The following is a 20,540-nucleotide window of genomic DNA, read 5'->3' as shown; positions in this document are numbered from 1 at the left end:
GGGTTTCACCGTTGTTGGCCAAGCTGGTCTCGATCTCTTGATCTTGTGATCCACCCACCTTGGCCTCCCAAAGTCCTGGGATTACAGGCGTGAGCCACTGTGCCCAGCCTCATCTCAGGTTTTTCAATACAGTCTTGACCTTGGCATTCAGTATCCTCACAGCATGGTTCTAATCAACTTTCTAGCTCTATTTCCCTTTTCCTGCTCCCTCTCTCTACAACTACTCTTTCTCTGATTGCCCCGCCCTCAACCCATCTAAACTAGACCCCAGGGAAGCACCTTGGTCCCCTCCCTCTCTCCCACTCACCACCCAACCAATCACCAGAGCCTGTACATTCTATCTTTTTAACATCGATTCAATTGTCTACTTCTTTCTAGCCTGCCCTCTCTGACCGGGACTCCTTGAGCCAGCCTGATCACCCCAATCCGTCCCTCACACTGTGCCCATCTTTCTGAAGTAGGAATCTGATCACACCACCCTGCTAAAAACACTCTGGTTCTCCCCACGGCATGCGGTGCCCTTGTATAGCTGGCAAAGCCTTGCATGGCACGGCCCCAGCCTGTGCTTCAACTCAATTGCCCGACTCTCTCCAGCTCTGCTGAGCCACCTAAGTCACAGATGGTTTCTCCTCTCATCTCTGCTCTCTTCCATGTGTCATTTCTGTGGCTTGGAATGTTCTTCCCTCATTCTCTTTCTGGCCCTTTCCCGTCACACCTTAGACGTGCATCTTCCTCTCGAAAACCTCTAGTGAAGCCTCCCAAGGCCAGGCAGTACCCTCCTCTGGCTTCTTCTGGATACAGAGGAAGAATGTGAGCATCGATTCTCCATCTCAGCAGGCCTCTGTGTGCCTGCTGACTCCGACTAGACCAGAGATCCGTAAGGACAGGGATCGAGTTTTTTTTCTTTTAATTCACTGCCTCAAAAATCCTCTGAGCATTACCTATTCATCCTCTTCTCTCCATTAACCTTAACCAGTGATCTTACTGTCTCCATCATTGTTTTTTCTTTTCTTTTTTCTTTTTTTTTTTTTTTTTGAGGTGGAGTCTGGCTCTTCACCCAGGCTGGAGTGCAGTGATGCAATCTCGACTCACTGCAACCTCCATCTCCTGGGTTCAAGCGATTCTCCTGCCTCAGCCTCCCCAGTAGCTGGGATTACAGGCATGCGCTACCATCCCCAACTAATTTTTGCCTCCATAATTTTGCCTTTTCTAGAATGTCATACAGGTGGAATTACTCAGTATGCTGCCTTTTTCAGATTGGCTTCTTTCACTTAGTAATATGTTTGTTTTTTGAGACAGGGTCTTGCTGTCGCCCAGGCTAGAGTGTGGTGGTGCGATCTTAGCTCACTGAAACCTCCACCTCCCAGGTTCAAGTGACTCTCCTGCCTCAGCCTCCCGAGTAGCTGGGACTACAGGCATGTGCCACCATACCCGGCTAATCTGTGGATTTTTAGTACAGATGGGGTTTCGTCATGTTGGCCAGGGTGTTGTTGAATTCCTGACCTCAAGTGATCCACCTGCCTCAGCCTCCCAAAGTATTGCGATTACAGGTGTGAGCCACTGCGCCAAGCCTCATTTAGTAATATGCATTTAAACTTTCTCCATGTCTTTAATGGCTTGATAGCTCATTTATTTTTATCATGGAATATTTCATTGTCTGGATGGACCACAGTTTATTTCTCCATTCACCTACTGAAGGACATCTCGGCTGCTTCTAAGTTTTGGCAATTATGAATAAAGCTGCTATAACCATCAAGTGCAGGTCTTTGTGTGTACCTATTATCAACTAATTCGGGTAAATCTCAAGGAATGCAATTGCTGGATCATACAGTAAGAGTGTGTTTAGTTTTAAGTGGCTGTGCCATTTTGCATTCCCACCAGCAATGAATGAGAGTTTCTGTTGCTCCACATTCTCACCACCATTTGGTGTTGTCAGTGTTTTGCATTTTGGCCATTCTGGTAGGTGTTTACATGGTATCTAGTCATTTCAATGGGCATATGATGTGGAACATCTTTTTTTTTTAATTTTATTATTATTATACTTTAAGTTTTAGGGTACACGTGCACAACGTGCAGGTTTGTTACATATGTATACATGTGCCATGTTGGTGTGCTGCACCCATTAACTCGTCATTTAGCATTAGGTATATCTCCTAATGCTATCGGAACATCTTTTCATGTGTTTATTTGCCATCTGTATATCTTCCCTGATGAGTTGGGGATGCATTCTTTCCATCTCAGAGTCCCCAGAAACTAACATAGCAGTTGATACACAGTTGGTGCTCAACAAACATCAGCTTAGGAACTATGTCCGATGTTTTTTTTAAAAAAAAAAAAAAAAAAAAAAAAGGAATGTGAGCTGTTCCCAAAATGTATGTCCTTCCCCCATGCCTCTACCCTGCCCTTCCACAAACTTTCTGATCTTGAGCACACACTACCCAACCATCAAGGCTGAGACTTCCCGTGGCCAGCAGTGTCTCATGCTGGCTTCAAGCCCCACAGCACTGCTTTTTTCAACTTCTCTTGTGGTTTAGACTGTCTTTAGCCCAGCAAGATAATTCATTGTCTTATCCCCCATTAAACTGTACCTACACTCTTTGAGGAAAAGGGTCCATCTTACTTAAAATATTTTAAAAATTCACATGTGATAAAACTGATGTGTATGTGTATGAGAGAGAGAGAAAGAGAGAACAGTTCTATGAGGCTTAATGTATACATGTGGCCATGCAGCCCACTGCCCCATGTCACCATTTTCAATTCTGTCATTACCCGTGGGACAATGTCTTGTCAATATACACTTGAGGCTGGGAGGGGTGGTTCCTGCCTGTAATCCCACCTGTAATCAGGAGTTCAAGACCAGCCTGGCCAACACAGCAAAACCTCGTCTCTACTAAAAATACAAAAATTTGCTGGGCGTGGTGGCACGGGCCTGTAATCCCAGCTACTCAGGTGGCTGAGGCAGGACAATCGCTTGAACCAGGGAGGTGGAGGTTGCAGTGAGCCAAGATCATGCCACTGCACTCCAGCCTAGGCAACAGAGTGAGACTCTGTCTCAAAAATACATACATACACACACACATACACACACATGCGCAAGACACACAGTGAGTAGAAACACTGACACCACCTCTCAGTTGAGACATGAACACACTGAAAAGTGGCTAAGTGTTATAGTGTCCCTTTTCTTGAATTAAAACTAAAATTCAACTTCTATCAGATCTTCTCAGGAATGAAGCATTTTAAAACCTAGGCCAGGCACAGTGGCTCATACCTGTAATCCCAGCACTTTGGGAGGCTATGGAGGGCAGATCACGAGGTAAGGAGGTCGAGACTAGCCTGACCAACATGGTGAAACCCTGTCTCTACTAAAAACACAAAATTTAGCTGGGTGTGGTGGTGCGCACCTGTAATCCCAGCTACTCAGGAAGCTGAGGCAGGAGAATCACTTGAACCTGGGAGGTGGAGGTTGCAGTGAGCTGAGATCATGCCACTGCACTCCAGCCTGGGTGACAGAGCGAGACTCTGTCTCCAAAAAAAAAAAAAAAAACCTAGACCAGATGCACTTGGCAGTTTCTCCTGCGTGGAACATACTTCTCTTTCTTTTCTCCTTGTGGTTAGCACTGTGCTGTGCCAGGGGATTGATTAATTTGTACCTGCCAGAGGCTCTGAAAAGTGGAGCTATGTAAGTATGCTATGCATATCAGGCCACTGTCGACAACAGAAACAGAAATGCAGCAAGCACTTTCTGAGCTTTGGTCATCTCGACAGCTAGTGGCTTACCCGGCAGAATCACCATAGAGCTGGCTAGCGCCATGCACTGTGACTAACATAGTCAGTGCATGGGGTGGCTGAGGGTGGGTAAAAAGACTGGGCGGTATTTCCTGGAACAGGAAGCCACATCTCATGTCTCCCTCTCCCAGTGGGAAAATCACCAGAGTTCCTTCTGCAGAGGGGAATGAGGCCTAAGCACAGGAAACTGCCTGCTGATCTGAAAAGGGAAGGTCAGATGGGTATCCCAAGAAAATGAATTGCAAACGCCCATCTTCAAAGTTAATTATGCTTCTCTTGCAAATCCTGATTATGGGAAGGAAAACAGTTTGCTTAGTAGATGAGAACATGGGTCTAAAAGTCACACTGGCCAGATTCAAATCTTGACTCAACCACTTTCCTTGGGTTTGTCATCCTGGGCCACTTACTTCATCTTTTTGAGCCTGACTTTCCTTACCTATAAGAGAGAGGTGTTAATATTTTCAAGGGTACTTATCAGGATTAGATGAGACAGTCATGTGTTAAACTAAACACAGTGGCTGAGACCTTGTCTCTACTAAAAAACCGAAAAAAATTAGCTTGGCATAGTGGCACATGAGTAGCTGTAGTTCTTCTAGCTACTTGGGAGGCTGAGGTGAGAGGACTGCTTGAGTGTGGGAGATCAAGACTGCATAGTGGTGACACAGCAAGATGCTGCCTCAAAAAAAGATAAACCCAGTGCCTGGTACACAGTAGATGTTCATAAGACAGCAGCTACAATTTTTATTCTTGCTGTTGTTATGCTCTCTATGTTTCATAAAGCACTCCAAGTGAGAGGTGACAGCGTGCTGGCAGCCCTCGCAGCCCTCGCTCACTCTTGGCGCCTCCTCTGCCTGGGCTCCCACTTTGGCGGCACTTGAGGAGCCCTTCAGCCCACTGCTGCACTGTGGGAGCCCCTTTCTGGGCTGGTCAAGGTTGAAGCCGGCTCCCTCAGCTTGCAGGGAGGTGTGGAGGGAGAAGCGGGAGCAGGAACTGGGGCTGCGTGCCACGCTTGTGGGCCAGCTGGAGTTCCGGGTGGGCGTGGGCTTGGCAGGCCCCGCACTGGGAGCGGCCAGCTGGCCCTGCCAGCCCCAGGCAATAAGGGGCTTAGCACCCGGGCCAGCAGCTGCAGAGGGTGTGCTGGGTCCCCCAGCAGTGCTGGCCCACTGGTGCTGCACTCAATTTCTCCCTGGGCCTTAGCTGCCTCCCCGCGGGGCAGGGCTCGGGACCTGCAGCCCGCCATGCCTGAGCCTCCCCCTCCCGTGGGCTCCTGTGCAGCCCGAGCCTCCCTGATGAGCACTGCCCCCTGCTCCATGGCGCCCAGTCCCATCCACCACCCAAGGGCTGAGGAGTGCGGACGCACGGCATGGGACTGGCAGGCAGCTCCACCTGCAGCCCCGGTGCGGGATCCACTGGGTGAAGCCAGCTGGGCTCCTGAGTCTGGGGGGAATTGGAGAACCTTTATGTCTAGCTAGGGGATTGTAAATACACCAATCGGCACTCTGTATCTAGCTCAAGGTTTGTAAACACACCAATCAGCACCCTGTGTCTAGCTCAGGATTTGTGAATGCACCAATTGACACTCTGTATCTAGCTTCTCTGGTGGGGACTTGGAGAACCTTTGTGTCCACACTCTGTATCTAGCTAATCTAGTGGGGACTTGGAGAACTTTTGTGTCTAGCTCAGGGATTGTAAATGCACCAATCAGCTCTCTGTAAAATGGACCAATCGGCTCTCTGTAAAATGGACCAATCAGCAGGATGTGGGTGGGGCCAGATAAGAATAAAAGCAGGCTGCCTGAGCCAGCAATGGCAACCCGCTCAGGTCCCCTTCCACACTATGGAAGCTTTGTTCTTTAGCTCTTTGCAATAAATCTTGCTACTGCTCACTCTTTGGGTCCACACTGCCTTTATGAGCTGTAACACTCACCGTGAAGGTCTGCAGCTTCACTCCTGAAGCCAGCGAGACCACGAACCCACCAGGAGGAACAAACAACTCCAGACGTGCTGCTTTAAGAACTGTAACACTCACTGCGACGGTCCGTGGCTTCATTCTTGAAGTCAGTGAGACCAAGAACCCACCAATTCTGGACACACAAGTACTAATACATTACCTCATTTGATTTCAGAGTTAATCTGAGATGGAACATTAATCCTGTGCAATGACAGAACCAAAGCTCAGAGAGTGGATGTACTGCTGACCTGGTTTTTGGGTTCCCCTGGCCAAGCTGCAGCACCAGGCTCTGGAGCCCTTGACCCAGGGGTGGAACTCGGAGACTGACAACAGTTTCTTCTACTTCCAGTACTTGGTTCAGGAAGTGAGAAAGGGCCTGGCCCTCAGGGCTGGCCGAAGGAGGGGAGAGGGGTGTGGGGGACCTCTGGGAGGTAGGCTAGTTGGAAAGTTAAGGAGACTCAAGGTCACTGGGCGGGTGAAGCTGAAAGGTGACAGCATGCTGGCAGTCCTCAGAGCCCTTGCTTGCTCTCGGCACCTCCCCTGCCTGGGCTCCCACTTTGGTGGCATTTGAGGAGCCCTTCAGCCCCCCACTGCACTGTGGGAGCCCCTTTCTGGGCTGGCCAAGGCTGGAGCCCACTCCCTCAGCTTGCAGGGAGGTGTGGAGGGAGAGGCACGAGCGGGAACCGGGGCTGCGTGCGGCGCTTGCGGGCCAGCTGGAGTTCCGGGTGGGTGTGGGCTTGGTGGGCCCTGCACTCGGAGCAGCCAGCCAGCCCTGCTGGCCCTGGGCAGTGGGGGACTTAGCACCCGGGCCAGTGGCTGCGGAGGGTGTACTGGGTCCCCCAGCAGTACCAGCCCACCAGTGCTGTGCTCGATTTCTCGCTGGGCCTTAGCTGCCTTCCCGCGGGGCAGGGCTCAGGACCTGCAGCCCGCCATGCCTGAGCCTCCCACCCCTGCCATGGGCTCCTGTGCGGCCGGAGCCTCCCCAACGAGCACCACCTTCTGCTCCACGACACCCAGTCCCATCGACCACCCAAGGGCTGAGAAGTGCGAGCGCACGGCGTGGGACTGGCAGGCAGCTCCACCTGCAGCCCTGGTGCGGGATCCACTAGGTGAAGCCAGCTGGGCTCCTGAGTCTGGTGGGGACGTGGAGAGTCTTTATATCTAGCTCAGGGATTGTAAATAAACCAATCAGCACCCTGTGTTTAGCTCAAGGTTTGTGAATGCACCAATCGACACTCTGTATCTAGCTGCTCTGGTGGGGCCTTGGAGAACCTGTGTGTCGAAACTCTGTATCTAACTAATCTGATGGGGACATGGAGAACCTTTGTATCTAGCTCAGGGATTGTAAACGCACCAATCAGCGCCCTGACAAAACAGGCCACTCAGCTCTACCAATCAGCAGGATGTGGGTGGGGCCAGATAAGAGAATAAAAGCAGGCTGCCCGAGCCAGCATTGTCAACCTGCTCGAGTCCCCTTCCACACTGTGGAAGCTTTGTTCTTTTGCTCTTTGCAATAAATCTTGCTACTGCTCACTCTTTGGGTCCACGCTGCTTTTATGAGCTGTAACACTCACCGCGAAGGTCTGCAGCTTCACTCCTGAGCCAGCGAGACCACGAACCCACCAGAAGGAAGAAACTCCGAACACATCTGAACATCAGAAGGGACAGACTCCAGACGCACCACCTTAAGAGCTGTAACACTCACCGCGAGGGTCCGCGGCTTCATTCTTGAAGTCAGTGAGACCAAGAACCCACCAATTCCGGACACAAAGCCACAGACTCTGGCAAATTATCCAGGGGCACCAAGGCTCCAAATGGCACATTGCTGACCAGTGTAAACATTTATCTTTTAAGCTATCGATTCTACCCCAAGCCTGGAAGTCTGACTGCCAAGAACAGTATGGCCAAAAACACTAGGTGAAAAAGAAAACAGAATCCATTTTTGTTTCATGTTGAGAATGTGCTGTTTTGCAGCATGAAGACCTGGGAAGAGGATGTAAAGAAAGGACAGTCCTCCAAGGCGAGCCTCTCCCAGCTGACAGCCTGCTTTTACTGTGCTGGATGTGGGCGGCGAGTTGCACAAAGAGCGAGGGGACAGCTTTGGAGATGGGGGGTTGAGGGGGTCAGGACATCCTCCCTGAAGGCCTGACCAGACAAGGCAGCATCTGTATCACTGGGATGGGGGAGGGGGTGGGGAGAAAGAAGACCTCGAATGAGGCCCTTTGGTTCAGTAGCAGTAACTCAGATTTTTTTTTTTTTTAAACTGGGGCAGGGACAAACTTACAAAGACAAATAAGAGGTAATAACATAAATTATACATTCAAGTATGAATGCAAGGAATTGTTCTGCTTGAGAGCTGGTAGAGATCTATTTCAGGACAGGCAGCCGACTCCTGAGTGCAGGTGGCCTGATGGGCGGGGAAGGTGCCATTCTTGGGCCGGATGAAAGAAAGATGATCCTGAAAGGGGGTAAAGATATATGATTTCAGGCAACTCTGTGTCAGGCACGTACTTTCCTTCTAATTTCTGCAGACACCAGCTGGCTGGGGGAGGGGCAGAAGATGGGCGGGCAGAATAAAGAAAGGATCTCCCTAGTCTTGGAGGAAAACAGGGGAAGCCAGAAGGAGGAAGTTGTTCTGGGTTCAAAGAAATCAACTTAGAAAGCTTCCCTTATAAAAATAGCCATTGGCAAATCCTAGTCTATTTATATCACCCATCCAAGATCACTATCAGGATCCTGGGCTGAATCACAAGACCCAGTAAATAAGTATGGAGCGCTGGCTGCCTCATTTATGGGAAGATATTTAAACACCACTGGAGCAACTGAGTCAGGGAAAATTTGAGTGCTGGCACCAAACGGTACATTTACAAGTGGCTCTCACTTTACAGAAATAGATAGGTTCCTGAAAAGTTGGCTCTAAAATGAATTCAATTAACAGAATCATATTTTCCTAGTGAATCACATCTTAAAATTAGAGATAGATTGGGGGAGGGGTGGCCAAAAAAAACCAACCACACCAAACAACTGTGCCTCTGAGACTAAATAAAAATCACTCTTCATTCAGCAAACTCTAAAACGTCACTTACTTAAAAGGCCATTATAAACGCTCATAAAATACAAACAATTTGTCAGCAAACATGTCTATGTCTGTGACATACAAGGAGTTGCACCAGGCTTCGTGGAGGCTTATAAAGACACAAGTGGCTGGCCATCAAGAGCTCACAATTTGGCACTTAAAAAAAAAAAAAAACACTGAAATTCATGTTGCATCAGAAAAAAAACAGCTCCCTGGATGTAGACAAATGTGCATGCATGAGGGCCTGCCTGGCCCTTTAAGTGTTATCTGGGCCGGGAACAGCTCGGCTCCCTCCTGCTGGCACCAGCCAACCAAGTTGGCCTCTAAGTACTGCTTTTCAAACTCTATGTTTATAAGCTAAAAGCTGTTGGCCATGTGGCGCTGCGTCATAATTGCTTATTTATTTAACTAACTTGGAAAGAAAAAAACCAACCCATGACCTGGGTGTTTTAATAAAATAAGAAGAGTTAAGGTACTTAAAGCTCTCTGAAAAGTTAAAGGCCTGCACAACCCAAGGGGGTTGTTATTTTAAACTTTAAAGGGCATTTGCCAAGGGATCTGTTTGTTTGGAAAAAGTCTGTCTCCTTCTACTTATGCTCTCTTGCACATAGAATATTGGTCATTGGTAACAGGAGCAGAGATCTAATTTGTTATTAATTTGTTATTAGTTTTGTAAGTGCAGATCACGTTGTACCGAGTTTGCTTTAAGCAAGAGACAAACACACTTCAGAAGCCAACACTTGTGAAGTGTTGGCTCTGTCAGCAACTACAGGCACAGAACTGAGGATTATTAGTTCAAAACAGGCTACATAGGGCTGTGCATGGCAGCTGACACCTGTAATCTCAGCGCTTTGGGAAAGCAAGATAGGAGGATCACTTGAGCCCAAGAGTTGGAGACCAGCCTGGGCAAGATGGTGAGACACTGTCTCTATTACAAGAAAATAATAATAATATTAGCAGGCATGGTGGTGCACCAGCTACTTGGGAAGCTGAAGCAGGAGGATCACCTGAGCCCAGAAATTTGTGGTAGGCAGTGAGCTATGATCAGGCCACTGCATTCCAGCCTGGGCCACAGAGCAAGACTCTGTCTCCTATTTAAAAAATAAAGCTATATCCCTTAGACCAAGCTTGTCTAATGCATGTGGCCCAGGATGGCTTTGAATGCAGCCCAACACAAATTTGTAAACTTTCTTAAAACAGTATGAATTTTTTCTTTTTTTTTTTTTAAGCTCATCAGCTATCGTTAATGTTAGTGTATTTTATGTGCGGCCCAAGATAATTATTCTTCCAGTGTGGCTCAGGGAAGCCAAAAGATTGGACACCCCCCACCTTAGACACTGTGTGCCTCACGAACTGGCACCACCATAGCGGCCTGTCCATAGCTAGTAAGAGTGAAATGCTTCCTGTTGACATCTGCCGTAGACCTGAAGGTATACAAAGCGTCAGAGAGTAAACAGCACATTTTTGAAAAAACACTTTTGTTTTAATTCCATAGAGATGAGCCAAGCTGTGGTAGAGGCTGTTGTTTATCCTACTAGCCATTCTTCCCTTCTTCCTTTTACTGATGGAACTCTCCCAGTTTTGTTTTGTTTTTTGTTTTTTTTTTTTAAATTACCAGCAAGGTTCAGGGTTGCCCAACTACAGACTGTGTTTCCCAGCATGCCTTACACCCCATGTGACTAATGATAGCCAATGAGATGGGATGTGAGCAACTGCCAGGTCCAGTCCTTTAAGCAGGAAATGGTTGCCTTCCATTTCCTCTCTTCCTTCCCACATCTAGAGTGTGGACTTAAAATTGCTGGGCTAAGCTTTGATAATTCCCAGCAGGGCTTTCTAACCCTGGGGTCCTCAGACCCTCAAGGAGTCCATGAATAGAATTCACTGGTCTTTAAATTTGGAAGGACAAAAAAAAACAAAAACAAAAACAAAAAACACCCATAACTTTAGCATTTCCTTCACTTATAATGGAGGGAACAAACCACATTATTAGCAGTGTCCATGACTCTGTCAATAACAGAAATTACAGGTATTTTCATATCACATTATACTTATGGATTGTCTTGAAATATCACAAATACTCATCACTACTTTGGAATTACAGTAGACTTTAGAATTGACACTAGATCATTATTTGATGTATTCATAAAGTACATATTACTATGTCATAAATTTTGGGTTTTTAAAATACTTTGATAATTGTATTTCAACATAATTAATTTCCTCTGTAACTGTGTTTTATTTTACACATTTAAACAAAATTTTTATTTACTTATTTTGAGATGGAGTCTCACTCTCTCTCCCAGGCTGGAGTGCAGTGGTGTGATCTTAGCTCACTGAAACTTCCACCTCCTGGGTTCAAGCGATTCTCCTGCCTCAGCCTCCTGAGTAGCTGGCACTACAGGCGCGTGCCACCTCACCTGGCTAATTTTTGTATTTTTAGTGGAGGAGGGGTTTCACTATGTTGGGCCTGGCTGTTCTCAAACTCCTGATCTCAAGTGATCTGCCTGCCTCAGCCTCCCAAAGTGCTGGGATTACAGGCATGAGCCACTGCGCCCAGCCTGATTTTGCACATTTAAAAGCATTAGTCTGTGAAGTGGTCCCTAGGCTTTGTCACTCTGTAAAGGGATCCATGGCACAAAAAATGCTATGAATCCTTACCGAGGGAATGGCAGAGCAATCATATTGGGGGAACTCAGGCCTGCGGATGACTGAGTCCTTACCGAGGGAATGGCAGAGCAATCATATTGGGGAACTCGGGCCTGCGGATGACTGAGTCCTTACCGAGGGAATGGCAGAGCAATCATATTTGGGGAACTCAGGCCTGCGGATGACTGAATCCTTACCGAGGGAATGGCAGAGCAATCATATTGGGGGAACTCGGGCCTGCGGATGACCTTGCACAGCAGAGCACCCATCAAGTTCTAGACCACCCCTCTAGACCAGGGCTGCCCAACTAAACTTGCTGTGATGATGGAAGCATTTTTTTGTTTTGTTTTGTTTTCAGACAGAGTCTCGCTCTGCCACTCGGGCTGGAGTGCAGTGGCACAATCTCAGCTCACCACAACCTCTGCCTCCTGGGTTCAAGTGATTGTTCTGCCTCAGCCTCCTGAGTAGCTGGATTACAGGCACCTGCCACCACTCCCAGCTAATTTTTGGGTTTTTTTTTTTTTTTTGTAGAGATGGGGTTTCACCATGTTGACCAGGCTGGTCTCAAACTCCTGACCTCAAGTGATCTGCCCACCTTGGCCTCCCTAAGTGCTGATACGCATGAGCACCTAGGATGACCACACCCAACCAATGATGGAAATGTTTTATCTGTGCTGTCCAATACAGTAGACTCTAGCCAAGAGGCTACTAAGCACTTGAAATGCAGCCAGTGCAACTGAGGCAGTTAACTTTTTATTTTGCTCGAATTACATTTAAATAGTCAAATGTGCTTAGTGGCCACCGCACTGGATGGTGCAGCTCTAGACTGTTACATGGAGAAACAAATTTCTACCATGTTTAAACTGTGATATTCTGGGGTCTATTATAGTACTTTAGCCTATACCTTAACTAATACACAAACGTACCTGGACTCAGTAATAATAAATGTACTAGAAAAAGAAGGCACATTTATAGAGAGACCAACTCAAAAAATACACAAACTCACTAACTGAAAGCAAGATTTATACAGAAATGTTCTATTAACAAAGCATTCCCATATATGAATACATGACTTTACGTGATACTCATAATGCCCCTGTGACTGTGACTGCCTTGATCTTGCTCTCAAAGGGGCTTGGTGACTTTACTAATCATGAAGATGGTGGAGCCAGGGGTCAATTCCAGATGTTATCACTGCACTGTGTACCTTTCAGCTCTCTGAATGCCTCCAGACAGTCAGAAGTGACAAGACTGCAAAAGACCAATGGCGAGCACTGACTAGCACTTAAGCCACGGAGCCTACTGATACTTTCATCCATCTGCCTCCAGGACACACAAACATCTGCCAGATCCTTTTTTTGGCCCTAGGGTTTAGGGACTTGCAGACACCTGAATTTCCCTAATTCTTGGCAAGGTTCCCATTTCCTGTGGTGTCACTGATTTGCAAGGACCCTTGAGGGCTGAGAGTGGTCTTTAGAAGACTCTTTTGCGGTCCGAGGTAAGGACTTGTAAAGGACGCTGCTTTTCAGCAAATTTTACCGCCAGGGTCATTTCAGTGACCTCTCATTTTCCTCTCTCTGAGATCAATTCAAAGAATAATGTTATGTTAAAACAATAACCAAAAATAGTAATAGGTTATAATTTTATCAGTAACAAAAGGTCCATGTCTTCAATTCTAAACAACACAGACACCAAAGGGAGAAAAGCCCATATACTTAAGTGTGACTATATCCTACATCCCAAGCTTCCTTAGAGCTAGGATACACCTGGCTTACTGCTAGTCTTCTTTTCTCTACCTGCGCGAACACTCCTCCATTCCCTAGGCCTATAGAACTCCTACTCGTCCTTTAAAAACCCAGTCTGCCCATTCTCATAGCACTTTTGTTCTTTTTAAAACGTTTTCACTTGAGTAAAATTATGTATGAACATAGTTTAAAGAGCCAAATAATTCCAAGGCTTGTTATGAAAATTAACAGGCTCCCAGCTTCCATACTATACTCCGTAGAGACTTACCTGATACTTTTAGTTACCTCTGTATGTTAAAATAACGTGCTCATATTGTCACCTCTTGACTTTTCGATCTTTTCAGGTTTAGGCATTATATATATTTCCCATTTTGCTCGGTAAATGAGGATTTGGCTCTTTCACTGCTGTGAGCCCCCTTACCCCTGTCATGGCAAACTCTTGCCTCCCTATCTTTCCACCATTTCAACATAATTATACTATAATTTTGGTTAGATCTACATCCAGTGTTGACATTATTTTGACTGTTTAATTGCTGTATCTAGGTAAGCCATGTAATATACTAGGATTACTTACTCTTTCTTGTACAACATTGTTTTCCCTGGAATTAACAACTGTCTTTTCTGTTGTTCTACTTTGTCTCTATGTACTTATCAATAATTTAATCACAAACTCTCTGCCAACTGTCTAAACCTCCTAAATATATGTTCAGACACATTAGGTATTCAAGCCATTTCATCTTAACACAATCTGTCCTAGAACCCTCTGGCCTGATGCAGTCTGTTCTAGTCATCCTCAGTGCTTCAGGCCCAGGGGCCACCCAAGGCTTCCCTTCGCTACTGTTTTGAGGAAGCCTTTCAATCTCTCCTTTGTGGGATCTCCCATTCCCTATATTCCATCTCTTTCCCTTTCTTGGTTACTCTTACTTTTCTGGAGTTCATCCTCCAATGGTTTGCATAGGGTGACTAGGAGACAAATGTTTTGTTTATCTGATCTTGTGTATCTGAAAGTATCTATTCTATGTTCATATTCAATGAATGGTTTGGCTTGATACAGACTTGTAGATTAGATATAATTTCCCTTTATTGTTTGAAAGCGTTATTGCATTGATTTCCAGTTCCCAGTGTAGTTATTCAGAAGTCCAAAAACAACTCTGGTTTTTTATTCTTTGTATATAAACTTTTTTCCCCCTCTCTAGACTGTCTTTTGTTCCCACTGTTTTGAAATTCACTAATATGAACCTTAGTGTTGGTCTAGTCTCATCTACTATTCTGGGCAGTTAGTAGACTCTCTCAATGGAGACATTTGTTTCTCTCAATTGTGGGTAACTGCCTTTAATTTCTTCCTTATTTTTTCTGGCCTGTTTTCTATGTTTTCCTTTCCGCAAACTCTATTATTTGAATATTGCTTCTAGCCTGATCCATCTTTTCATCTTTTCTCCCTTATTTTCCATTTCTTTGTCTTTTTTGCTTAGTTTCTGGAAGATATTCTAAATTTCACTGTCCAATCCTTCTACTGAATTTTAAACTTATATATTTAATTTCTAAGAGTACTTTTAATCATTTGATTTTTTTTTTTTTTTTTTTTTTTTGAGACGGAGTCTCAGTCTGTTGCCCAGGCTGGAGTGCAATGGTGTGATCTTGGCTCACTGCAACCTCCGCCTCCTGGGTTCCAGCGATTCTCCTGCCTCAGCCTCCTGAGTAGCTGGGATTACAGGCACGCAGGCACGCGCCACCATGCCCAGCTAATTTTTGTATTTTTAGTAGAGATGGGGTTTCATCATGTTGGTCAGGCTGGTCTTGACCTCCTGACTTCGTGATCTGCCCGCCTCGGCCTCCCAAAGAGCTGGGATTACAGGCGTGAGCCACTGCGCCCGGCCTGAATATCCTTTAATAGCATTTTTTGTTTCATGAATGTAGTACCTCTTTCACTGAGGGATAAGATAAATGTACATATTATATGTTCTTACTGAGAACATAAATGATAGTAGAATTTTTTGGGACATGTAACATTTTTATCTCCTTACATTGTCTTTTTTTCTTCAAATTTAGTCTAGTCTCTTTTGAGTTAGACATCTGGGAATACTTGGTTTCTGCTCCTACTTAAGGAGAAGTTACTCAAAAGCTGTCTGAAGTCCACTATGGCCTTCAGTATGGGGTCATCTGGCCGACTGTCATTCAAAGAGCCCCCGACAACTGCTCTTTTGAGCTGGTCAGAGGCTCTGGAGAAGGACTGCCCACTCTCCTGCCTGGAAGGTATTTGAGCCTGACCACCTGTGTTGTTGGATCCTAGTGTGCAGAGAAGCTTGGATACCCCTGTATCTGGTATGTAGACATTCATTTAATCCCATATTTTCAGTGGTATACACGCTACTTTCAACTCTGGCTGGTGTATCCTAATCCAAAAGCCTGTTTTACCCTTAACAGAAAGCAAACTTTCAGTTTCCAAAATGGAATAAGAGAGGGCAGTTGTCTGTCCTATTGCACAAAAGCTAAGGTGGGGGCCTGGGGATCTAATTGCTTCTTAAGAAGTTCAACCAACTCTCCTATTTAAGCCCCATATTTCACACTTTCAGATGCATCTATAGTCCCAAATCCAAGTCTTCAGGAGGCTCTATGGGAAATACTGGCTTTCTCTACTGGTCGGCTTAGAATTTAACGTTCTTGTCCATCTTTTCAGGCTCCAAAATTTTTGTTGCTCTTGTTTGTACTTTTATTCTCTCATTATCCTTCAGAGTTTTGCATATATCACATAAATGACATATGCTACTGTTATTTTACATGACAGCAAACATATATATAAACATATGTGTGTGTGTATGTGTGTATATATGTTTACTACCATTTTAGGAAGCTTCAAGAGGGATCAAAAGTAAACCCAGGATCACGCCTGTCATCCCAGCACTTTGGGAGGCCGAGGCAGGGGATCAACTGAGGTCAGGAGTTCTAGACCAGCCTGGCCAACATGGTGAAACCCCGTCTCTGCTAAAAATGCAAAAATTAGCCGGATGTGGTGGCGCACCCCTGTAATCCCAGCTACTCAGGAGGCTGAGGCAGGAGAATCACTTGAACCCGGGAGGCGGAGGCTGCAGTGAGCCACAATCGCACCACTGCACTCCAGCCTGGGTGACAGAGGGAGACTCTGTCTAAAAAATAAAAAGTATATTGCAGACATCATGATACTTAACCTCAGAATATATCAGCATATATTCCCTGAGAATAAAGGGAATTTCTTATACAACCATAATACATAATTTCCTATGTAACCATTTTCCTATACAACCATAATAACATTATCACACCTATGAAAATTAACATCAATGCAATATCATTATCTATTAATAATATGGAGTCCGTACTTAAATTTCCTCAACTGTTTCAAAAATGAACTTTACTTTCTAAATGTAACGCTGTAGATTTTTCTGTACCACTCAAAAATACCACTGAAATAGAAACTTCTCAGTCCTTCTGACAAATAATAACAGCTAGTATCTACTAACTGCTTTCTATATATTAGGCACTTTTCTCAGGTTTTCTTTCTGATATCCCTGGGTTAATTTTCTTGTTCCTCTTATAGCTCCCTAAGCATGATACAAAATTTCTATGATTTTCTTTTCTTTTCAGACAGGGTCTTACTCTGTTGCCCAGGCTGAGTGCAGTAGCACAATCATGGCTCACTGCAGCCTCAACCTCCCAGGATCAAGTGATCCTCCCACCTCAGCATCCCAGGTAGCTGGGACTACAGGTGTGTACCACCATACCTGGCCAATTTTTTATTTTTAGTAGAGACAGCATTTTGCTTTGTTGCCCAGGTTGGTCTTGAACTCCTGGCCTCAAGTGATCCTCGCACCTTGGCCTCCAAAAGTGCTGAAATTACTAGGGTGAGCTACCATGCCCGGCCCTATTATTTTCATTCATTTCTGTTATTTATACAAAAACTTAGGTTGGGCGGTGCGGTGGCTCACGCCTGTAATCCCAGCACTTTGGGAGGCCAAGATGGGCAGATCACAAGGTCAGGAGATCGAGAACATCTTGGCCAACATAGTGAAACCCCGTCTCTGGTAAAAATACAAAAATTAGCTGGGTGTGGTGGCGCACGCCTGTAGCCCAGCCTGGAGGCTGAGGCAGGAGAATTGCTTGAAACTGGGAGGTGGAGGTTGCAGTGAGACGTCCGGCCTGGGTGACAAGAGCAAAACTCCATCTCAAACAAACAAACAAACAAAAAAACCTTAAGTTGAAGACTTTTCCTAAGCACTGTATTATCTATACTCAAAAATTTTACGTGTAGAACTTTCACATCATTTTCTACATGGCCTAGAATTTTGGTTTTGATTTCCTTGTTGACCTAAGGGGAGTTTTAAAATTTCCCAATGGTGGAGTTTTATTTTCTAGTTTTTAGTCTTTTAATTTGTATTTTTTAGTTGTATCGCACAGTGATCAGATATGTTATTGTTACTTCTACTTTTTTGGCATTTACTGTGGTTTTCTTGGTGTCCTACTCGATATGATCAATTTTTGTGGCAACTAAGATTCATCAATTAATACATTAATATCATATTAATTAAACAGCAGTTTTATGTCTCCACCTCCTTACTCCAACCAAATTCTACATGTTAGAATTCAAATTTTTAATATTTTGGCATGGGGGTTTGAGACATTACATCCTCACCACTGCCATACAACTGTGTTCATATTGTTCTTTATGTTGCGTGTTGCTACTATTGAATTAAAGAGCATTAGCCCTGGAAGGGAATTAAAAGGTCATCTAAGCCAACCTCCACTCAGTACAGATATTTCCTTTACAGCATCCCCAAAAGATGTTAAAATGGATTTTATTTGAATTATTGCTGGATCAGGGAACTCAGAATACTCCTGAACTTGTGGCGTTTGTGGCCCATCAGGAAATAAGGATTAAGATGCTCATAAAATATTTGTTGGCCACCTACTATGAGGACTGCATTGCCCAATGCATCTTGGGGGATGCACAAGACTGGTATGATACTACACCTGTGTAACAGAGCTAGCACTGTGGCTCCCAAACTGTGTGTGGAGGTGCCCTGGACACTGCAGTGAATCTGCACCATGGGATATTTTAGATTTTTTCTCTTTTTTTTTTTTTTTTTTGAGATGGAGTTTCGCTCTTGTTGTCCAGTCTGGAGTGCAATGGCATGATCTTGGCTCACTGCAACCTCTGTCTTCCCGGTTCAAGCGATTCTCCTGCCTCAGCCTCCCGAGTAGGTGGGACTACAGGTGTGCACCACCACACCTGGCTAATTTTTTGTATTTTTAGTAGAAACAGGGTTTCACCACATTAGCCAGGCTGGTCTCGAACTCCTGACCTCAGGTGATCCGCCCTCCTCGGCCTCCCAAAGTGCTGGGATTGCAGGCGTGAGCCACTGCGCCTGGCCATATTTTAGATTTTCAAGGAAAGCAACATGATACTAACATCTGTCAGGCACTGCACAAACCACTAGATCAAGGTGGGTCACAGCTTCAACATTAGTTCAATCTGCATTCCTTCTGATGATCTCATATCTTTGGAAAACTGGGTTTTTGGCAGTCGTTTCATAAGAGCAAGTATGTGTGAAAACCCATGTAGAACAGGAAAGAGGAATGTGGCAATGTCTCATCTGATTTCAAGGTTTGGGAAGCTGTGTAGTCCCCAACAGGAGCACACAGCCCATTAGTAAATAACTGTGGTTATTTCAGAATAAAATGATTATATTTTCTTTCAATTTATGTGCAGTTTTTCAAATGGCTACTAAATTGTTAGGACATAATTACCTATGAAATTGTTTGGTCCTAACTACTTAATAAATGGAACTGCTATGGACTGTTTTTTCTTTTTAGGGCTCTGTGGAGTAATTCCTGAGACTCTAGGAGCACCAGGGACCAAGCAGGTTTGAGAACTTGTTCTGCAGGAGCTCATAGCTGAACTCAGAGACCAGAAGTCATGGCAGTGATCAATGAGGATGTGAACAGTTGGGCTCATACACTCTCCTAGGATCAGCAGCCATTTCAGGAGTTCAGAGAGAAGGAGCACAGTTGGCCTGGAGCCCAGCCTAGGACAGAGTCAAACAAGTGGGTTGGGCCTGGCCCCTGTGTGGTATGAAGGGCTGACCTACAGAAAGGAGAAAGAGCACTTAGAAGGGAAAAGAGGAAAAAGAGGATTGGGAATTAACACAGCCTCTTCTGGAGTCAGTGAGGACACTGGTGAGGACATCTGGCCTCACCAGTCTGGCCAGCAGGTCTTGGAGGACCAGCTGAGGCGTGAGAAACTTTAATCTGGTAGCAGTGGGGAGGGGTTTGGTCACAGGAGTGACACGGTGAAAACCAATGTTTTTGGAAGATTAATCCTAGAGGAGGTGGTGGATGGATTGAAGGAATGAGAAGGTAGAGGCAGGTGGCCCATATAGCAAGTGAAGGAAATTATAGCACCTGAAAAAAGCCATTCACCAACACAGCAAAAGCCTATGACAATACAGAGTAGCTGCCTGCCCGCTTCTTCAGCAGCAGTGCCATACAGGGGACTGCACTGCAAAGCTGCCAAAAATATCATCCCAGACAGCAGGAATTGTGTCCCTTGATTGTGCTGGGAAGATTGCTGTTTTGGACTTCTAATAGGGGCACACTGGAATCAAATTTTTGGAAATTCTGTTTGGAGACTACAGCCTCAATTCTAGAGAAAGAGGTGGGTTATGTACATATGTATGTATGTATATGTGTGTATATATACAGGGATTTCATGGAATAGGAGGAAAAATACTGGATTGAGAGTCAGGATTCAACTGGGGTTGAATTCTAATTTGACCACCAAAGAGGGTCCCTAGCCCTCAACATCACTCTTAAAATGAGGACTCAATGACTTGTGATGCAAAGAAATATTAAATCTCCAAAGAAGGCTCACGTCTACCCGACGAGTCAGGTCCAGTCTTTTCCATGCAATGATAGGTAGAACCAAAATTGTGGCTTTCATATTTCATTTCAACTTTTGTGAACCATTGATGTCAACAAAGGGCTCTATATTATTAAAATATCATAATCTGGTCTCCTGTAAACTATTAGTATTATAATAGCAGTGAATGTATACAGCAGATGGGAATATTGGCAGAGACATGGGAAACTAAAACCAGCCTCGTGTACCAAAGTTGCCCTTCAACAACGGCTCACAAACAACATTTAAAAAGAAAATTAAGTAACTGATCTGCTTTGTATCTCGAGGGACTAGACAAGCACTGTACGAGTTGCATTAAGATAGAACAACATCCAAGTGAGATAGGGTAAAGACTACGGAAAATCAGGGGAAATAGGGGGACAGAATTTTTTTTTTTTTTTTT

At 45.1% G+C, this 20,540-nt stretch overlaps 1 protein-coding gene across 10 annotated transcripts in view; it reads right to left on the bottom strand.

Moving 5' to 3' along the window:
- Nucleotides 1–20,540, bottom strand: part of ATG7 (autophagy related 7) — a 280,139-nt gene that overhangs the window by 36,634 nt on the left and 222,965 nt on the right. The window contains exon 19 of one of the 10 annotated variants that reach the window (XM_055381004.2): nt 7,973–8,197. The exons of 6 other annotated variants lie outside the window; for them this stretch is intronic. In XM_055381004.2, the coding sequence (XP_055236979.2) occupies nt 8,060–8,197 (138 nt within the window). In that variant the 3' untranslated portion in view covers nt 7,973–8,059. Of the gene's footprint in view, nt 1–7,972; nt 8,198–20,540 lie in introns of those variants that run through there. 3 more of the 10 variants (XM_055381008.2, XM_063703640.1, XM_055381009.2) reach the window with 3 other exon arrangements.

This window comes from Gorilla gorilla, chromosome 2 (assembly GCF_029281585.2).
Source record: "Gorilla gorilla gorilla isolate KB3781 chromosome 2, NHGRI_mGorGor1-v2.1_pri, whole genome shotgun sequence".
NCBI classification, from domain to species: domain Eukaryota; kingdom Metazoa; phylum Chordata; class Mammalia; order Primates; family Hominidae; genus Gorilla; species Gorilla gorilla.
The sequence above is the reverse complement of the archived record's forward strand: the minus strand, read 5'-3'. Positions and strand labels throughout refer to the sequence as shown.